This window comes from Neltuma alba, unplaced genomic scaffold, assembly GCF_004799145.2.
Source record: "Neltuma alba isolate B1F8T4 unplaced genomic scaffold, ASM479914v2 tig00002720_pilon, whole genome shotgun sequence".
In the NCBI taxonomy this organism is placed as follows: domain Eukaryota; kingdom Viridiplantae; phylum Streptophyta; class Magnoliopsida; order Fabales; family Fabaceae; genus Neltuma; species Neltuma alba.
The window spans coordinates 240,108-247,607 of NW_021632985.1; the positions used below are offsets into that span (position 1 = coordinate 240,108).

The 7,500-nt window shown below is 33.3% G+C and overlaps 1 protein-coding gene across 1 annotated transcript; it reads left to right on the top strand.

Annotated features, from left to right (window-relative positions):
- The first annotated feature begins 3,528 nt into the window (after positions 1 to 3,528).
- LOC114735994 (protein DETOXIFICATION 14) lies at positions 3,529 to 7,188 on the top strand. Its single transcript, XM_028923785.1, has 7 exons — positions 3,529 to 3,874; positions 4,768 to 5,312; positions 5,395 to 5,481; positions 5,570 to 5,626; positions 5,740 to 5,978; positions 6,082 to 6,287; positions 6,730 to 7,188. The coding sequence occupies exons 1-7, from the start codon at positions 3,620 to 3,622 to the stop codon at positions 6,790 to 6,792; spliced, it is 1,452 nt and encodes a 483-aa protein (XP_028779618.1). The 5' UTR covers positions 3,529 to 3,619; the 3' UTR covers positions 6,793 to 7,188.
- Positions 7,189 to 7,500: the final 312 nt, after the last annotated feature.

Genomic DNA, 7,500 nt, shown 5'->3' on the forward strand with positions numbered 1-7,500 from the left:
ATAATTCTAAAATTTATTTTCACCATTCCAAAAATCATAAGCAAGTATACAAGCTCTAAATAAATAATAACCATTTAACTACATATGTGCTGTTTGGGAAAGCTATAAAAATAAACATTTTGTATTACACATATCTTAAATATTTTGTATTTTTAAATATGTTGTATTTTTAACATTTAATAACTATAATATGATAAAAAAATTTAAAAAATATTACTACCAGGACAAGACGACCTCGTCCTTTTTTTTTTTATCTTATCCCGAAAAATTTCAGGACAGATTTATCCCAACACTAATTAGGTTTTATATTAAGAACCGAAGGAATATATATGTGTGTGAAAAAAATTTTCTCATAAAACATAAAAGATTGTTATTTTAAGTGAACTAATTTTTCTTAGCTCTTTGGCTTATAAACTGGTTAAGAAAAATATGGCATGGTTCATTTGCATGCTATCAATATTCCCATGTCTTTGGCATAAGCAAGGTTTTTATTTTCCTCAATTAATTTATTCCAGTAATTAATGAGAATAATTTACTTGTATTGGCTCTTCTTATAAATGATAATCATACATCCAATTGTGCTTTTTGCATCATATATGTTCATGAATACTAGTATAATAACAAGCTGTTCCTCACATAAAAATCAAAGATGAAGCTGTCAATTCCTCAATTTGTTTGTGTCGTCTGGGAAACATACTCAGTGATGTCGATAAGGTTCTAAAGATGATCTGTCCATACATAAAGCTTTAATTTTGAGGAGACTTAATGGAGAAAATGAATGTGAAGGACGTCATAATTGTGTGTCAAATGTTTGGGAAAATATTAAGTTGTTTATGTCCACTAAATCAAGTTCACGAGTAAATTTACAAATACCCTCATGCGCATTTTAACAAAACTAATAATAATAGAGCTTTAAAAAAGAAAATTTTTTTTTGTCATACAATTGTATCAAGGAGAGCATTGCTGGTTACATAACTTGTTGACTAGATGATTTTGGTAAATTTGTTCCGTTTTTTTTCCCCAAAAAAGCCCGACTGTCATTAAAAAACAAAGAGAGAAAGAGGGATAGAATGATAGAATATTTAATTTTGATTTTGTAGTTTATGTGAATAATAAATTAATTGTGGTCATGTTGGTTTTAATTCCAGCGCAGGCCCAAACAAATATCTTCGAATTGAAGTTGCTTTTTACTTGCGGGAAGTAAATTTGAGCCATCCAAACCTGATCCCAAACAACAGACTCATTCAGTTAAAGAAAATATAGGATCACTTATTGGCATACTGCAAAACGAAGAAGCCATCCATTGGTCAATCGGTTTGTGCCGTCAAGAAAACAAATTCTCAATGATATGGATTAGGTTCTGAAGAATCCTGTCCATAAAAGCTTTAGACAAGAGTTGGTGGAGAAGATGAATGTTAGCCATGCATGCCGTGATTGTGAAGTTACCTCATCCATTTCTTATCTCATTTATGGCATCTTAGTTATCCTGCTTCCGGTTTAAATATAAAAACTAAATAAAGGATTTACCTTGGTTTTAAATTTAAGACCTCGACCCCCTCATCCGTGAGTTTAGCTGTTGAAGGGCTGGACAAGGTCATTAAATTAAAAGAAGTGAATTCAATTCTTAAAGCCGCTGCAATGTAGTTGAGGGAGGTAAAACATGAAATTTGGAGCTAATTCCCACATACCCGGCCAATGACCCAAGGCAAAGCACATTGAGGTTATGTCCAAAAGGGCTTTTGGTGTGTGACCAACAGGCAACTTGATGGTGTGGCTGAATAAACTTCCTACCCTTGTAGGTGAACCCAACGCTTTACCTTAATTTTTTTTCACAAAAAAGGATACAAGACATCAATTCATCTTGCCTCCAAAATTTATAAGTTGCTACTTAAAGTATCTCTATTAATTGTATGTGTTAAGGGGCTCCTAATTAAGAGGTAATTCTAATACGTGTTATTAAAGTGGCTAGTTTAGAAAAATCAAAGCATATTTATTATAAATAATTAATTTAAACCAATTTTATTAACAATTGTAAATTATTTATCTAGCTCTTATATTAATAATTGAATGTAGTATGTTATGTTGTAGTAAATCAAAATGCTATATATGAATGCTGAATCACTATTAAGAGCGACCCAAAAAAACCAAAAAAAAAACCGGAAGAAAAGAAAAAAGATTTACCAAGAATCTCACAAAATTTTTAAATACTGCTGCATTCAAATTTGAATTTTGTACAGGTAATACAATATATTATTTTGCAAATAAAATTAAAATACATATATATATGTTGTTACTTCCAGTCACTATTATAAGTCATTTTTAGTTAATTTACATATATAAATAAAAAAAGTTAAAAATATTAAATTTATCATAAAATTTAATTAATTTGTAATATTATTTTTATTAACTACACTAAATTACAGCATCATATTAATTTTTATTTTCCACCATCACCTTTATTAAAAATGGACATATATGAGGAAAAAAATATTTTAATGCTCCTTGAAACTAAGAAAATAACTTACTGAAAGGACCAAGAATACTTGTCAATGCCTTATAATAAAAAATAGAAGGAAATTTTGCTACAAAATATACATATAGTACCGCCTCTAATTTTAAATATAAGAATTAATTGACTAATTTGAGTGGACTAAAAAAATAAGTTAAATTAGTTACTTTTAATAAATATGTATTATTTTTTCTAAAATATCTTTATTAATTATTATTATTAAAAAGACTCATTTAAAAAAAAATATATAAATATAAAAAACAAAATAGATTGAAATTTTATATTTATGATTAAAATAAAAATCAAATGAGATTTATACTACTAAAAAAGATGAGAGGTACTATCATTTTTGCACAGGAAAAATGATTGGAAAGAGAAAAGAAAAGAAAAGTACATAGCGTGGTAACAAACGTGTGTAAAACAATGTCCGATTTGGAGACGATGACGCGTGCTTCCGTCTCTAGAAGGATCGGAACGATTTGATTTTGATTTTGCTGTGGATCACGCACCATCAAGGAATTAGGGGACGCCGGAGCCCCGTGACAGTCGACATTAACGGCTTCTGACTATATTGCCGCTATTAGAAGAGTGTGTTTGAATTGGTATCGGGTAAAACTGACTTTTAGTTTAATTGATTTTTGTAACTGAAATTAAAATAAAAGTCAGTTAGTATAATGTAAGTTATGTTTGGATTGATGCTTATAAAAAATAAGTTAGAAAAGTTAAAAGTTGTTTAGATGATTAAATAAAAAAATGAGTTCAGTTATAAAAATTTATAAGAAAACATGAAACTACAGTTTGAAATGAAAAAGTTATATTTTTTTTTATTGAGTCTAATTGAGATTAAAAGTTAGAAGTTGGTTGGGCTTTTAGCTCTATCCAAGCAACTATTTGGTTTTAAATAAGTCGCAAACTATAATTTTACCTCTTTCCCTAAACTTTTACTGTTGGAAACTGTAATCCAAACATAGCTTTAAGTTGTCAAAGCTTTCTTGTTTCTACTTTAATCCCACGTGAATAAGGGCACAGCAAATCTCCGGAAGCTTTTATCTTTGAAATAAGAACTTATTGCGTCTGTGACCGTGAGCGTGCCAGTCGTAGAGAGAAAAAATGGATCATGGGGGTCTCTTGGGGAAAAATTGGGAGTTGAAGAGAGAGGACCGTGGGCTAGGCTTAACATGGGTTGTGTTTGGTCAAGAAGTGAAAGATGTAAGCTACCTAGCCGGCCCTATGGTGGCTGTGAATTGGTCACTCTTCTTTCTGCAAATTATTTCATTGATGATGGTGGGTCATTTGGGCAAGCTTGCTCTCTCAAGTACTGCGATTGCCATCTCTCTCTGTGCTGTCTCTGGGTTCAGCGTTATTGTAAGTCACTCTCCATTCTCATTTTTCTCTTAAGGCAACTGATCATCCATTTGCTTTTGAAATGAGAGTAACAGTTCCATGCAGCCTATTTGAAAGAGTTCCTCTCTCTGTTTTTTTTCCCCCCCTTGACAAAAGAAAGAGTTTCTCATTGAAGTGTGCAAAAGTATATAGTAAACGAAGGAAGCTATGCAGAAGAATAAAGGCGGCAATTTTCTCTTCGATTGAGCTTACATCTATTTCAATATGTCATTTATGATTTTTTTTTTCCCCCGATAAAAATGTCGTGTGTGATGTATGTATAATGGCTGTGAGATTCTCTCTTGCCATTTGAAAGGAGAGAGAGAAAAAAGGGTATAAGTGGGTGGGTCTACCACATGATGATTCTTTAACGTTGATTTATGGAAAGTAGAACTACTTTTTGAAGGTAACAGGAGATAGGAGAGAACTAGCAGCTGGGTCTGTATAATGAAGTTTAGAATCACCTGCTATTTTGATCAGTTCTGCCATAATCTTTTCCTCTCACCGGGGGATAAAAATGAACAAAGGAAAACTCTATCTGAGAACTAATTACATAACTTTTGCCCCATGGAATGCGTGGAGATAATAATATACAAGTATTTCAAAAATTGTGCCCATATTTCTGGCATTTAAACCCTATTAAAATATGTACAAAATATTAAAGGAAAAAATGCAAAGTTGCAAAGGGCCTGATAAAGTACTTGAACTTTGAAGAAAGATTAAAGAAATAGAAAGAAAAACAAACAGGCTACACAAAGACCATGAGGAGTCACATTGTTTATGACTTATAAATATGTTTTTTTTTTTTTTGTAAATTTTATAATTCTTTATCATATTAATATTGGTGGCATTTGTATTCTGTACACATCAAACAGTATGGACTATCATGTGCACTGGAAACTCTATGTGGGCAAGCCTATGGAGCTCAGCAATATCGAAAATTTGGTGTTCAGATTCACACTGCTATCTTCTGTCTTGCTTTATCTTGCCTCCCTCTGTGTCTTTTGTGGATGTTCTTGGGCAAGCTGCTTGTCTTCATTGGTCAAGATCCTTTGATTTCACATGAAGCAGGCAAATTTGCAGTGTGCCTCATTCCTGCTCTCTTTGGTTATGCAACACTTCAGGCACTAATTCGATTCTTCATGATGCAGAGTTTGATCAGTCCACTTTTCGTAACTTCTTCGGTTACTCTTTGTTTCCACTTGGTTTTCTGTTGGGTACTAGTTTTTAAATTTGGAATTGGTTGCCTAGGAGCAGCTTTTGCTATTGGTGCTTCATATTGGCTGAATGTAATGTTGCTTGGATTATATATGAAATTCTCTAGTTCATGTGCAAACACCCGGGTTTCAATTTCCATGGAGCTTTTCCGAGGGATTAGAGAGTTCTTTAGCCTTGCTGTTCCTTCCGCTGCAATGGTTTGGTAACTTTCTTGCCCCCCAGAGCCTATCTTATGTTTTGTGTAACTTTGTATGTTTATTAAATATTGATGGGAAAAAATTCAGCTTTGAATGGTGGTCATTTGAGCTGCTCACCTTGATTTCCGGTCTTCTGCCAAATCCAGAGCTTGAAACTTCCATCTTATCCGTATGGTATATCTTTATTTCTCTGTGTTCCAGCTTTTAAAATCTAAGTAGAACTAGTCAGGTAATGATAAACGATGTTTATTTTCATGACCAGTGTATCAACAACCACAACAATCTTTACAATACCCGAAGCAATTGGCTCAGCAGCAAGGTTTGCTTCAGATAAAATTCATCAGTGTATAAATACACGTTCGTTTACAGAACTCTCCAGCAGTATATTAATGTAATTTTGTTTTTGGAATCTCTTGTGATTGGCATTTTCAGCACTAGAGTTTCAAATGCATTAGGAGCTGGAAGTCCACAAGTGGCACGCGTTGCTGTTTTTGCTGCTGTGTTTCTAGCTTCTTCTGGGGCTCTTTTGATGAGCTCGATCATGTTTGCTGGCAAAAATGTTTTAGGTTACGTTTTTAGCAATGAGGGGGATGTTGTGGACTATGTCAGAGATATGGTTCCTCTATTATGTCTCTCTGTTATAATGGACTCCTTAAATGGTACCCTTTCAGGTTGGCCCCCTCTATTCCTCTATACTATTCAATGGACATTGTTTTCTTTTATACTCTGAGATAAAGCTATACAACATGGAATTTGGCTCTTGTTTCAAAACAGGTATTGCTAGGGGAATTGGTTGGCAGCATCTAGGGGCATATGTGAACCTTGGATCTTACTATGTTCTTGGCATTCCAATAGCCGCAATGTTGGGTTTCTGGGTAGGCTTGAGAGCAAAAGGCCTTTGGATTGGAATAACGATTGGTTCAACATGCCAAGTGGTTCTGTTATCTATCATAATAAGCTGTACAGATTGGAAAAGGGAGGTTTGTTCTTCACCTTCAAGAGTACTATTTAATTACCTCTTCAAATTTGATGCCTTAGTTTTTATTTTTGAGCAACTTAAAGTTCATTTGAAATGCTGATGAGCTGATAACACTATGGCCCTATCTTCAATTGCCAAGTGATTTTGCTATCTATCACTCTAAGTTGTACAGATTTTTTTTCCCCCCTTGGGTGGGGGAAGAGGTTTGCTCTTCACTTTCAGGAGTACCATTTCAGTACATCTTGAAACTGGATGCATAATTTTTACTTTTGAGCAATCGAGAGTTCATTTAAAATGCTACTGGGCTGATAACTCATATAGCCCTATCTTCAATTTTTAATATTCGGTTGATAGTTCATGTACCAATCTTGCCAAGGTATGGATCAGTTCTGAGCATTTACTGTGTTGATATGTCCTTATTGCTGGAGACTCTGAATTTGCAGGCAAGAAATGCAAGGGAGAGGGTTCTTCACGGAAGATTGTCAGCAGAAAATGAGCCAATTTGAGCAATTAGGGCATTTTACTCAGAAGGTCTGAGCTTTTGGTGACTATTGGTAAAGCTTCTGTCTGTAATTTCAGAAACAAGGGATCAACTTGCGCTCTTATCAAGGAAGCAAATTTTTTGAGAATGAGTAGACTTACCTTTTAGAAACAACCACGGAAACAAGTGGTATCACTTGATCAAATGACATCACAGCCTCAAATTTTTGTCTGTTGGGTTTATAGTTAGTGTTCTATATGTGGCAGAATTTTTTTTTTGGTGCTATTTTTTTGCCAACATTTTTGTGCTAGCTTCTCTGTGCAAATATGTAAAATACCCGTATACAATATGTATTGACTTAAGCAACTTCACATAGCACACTCAATATTAGCTCGTGTTATTGATGTAAGTTTTCACCAGAGAATTGATATTATATTATTAATATATACGACTGAAATGGATACGAATGGAATTATGAAGAAGCTCAAAAGCTTCTCTATACAAATATGTAAAATACCCGAATACAATATGTATTAACTTGAGCAACTTTACATAGTACACTCAATATTGGCTTGTGTTATTGACACAAGTTTTTAACGAAGAATTGATATCAAATTATTAATAGATACAACTGAAATGAATAGGAATGGAATTATCAAGAAGCTCAAAAATAAATTTATTTTATTACTCTTCTAATCCTAAATATGAGACTCTTATACACACTAGGATAATG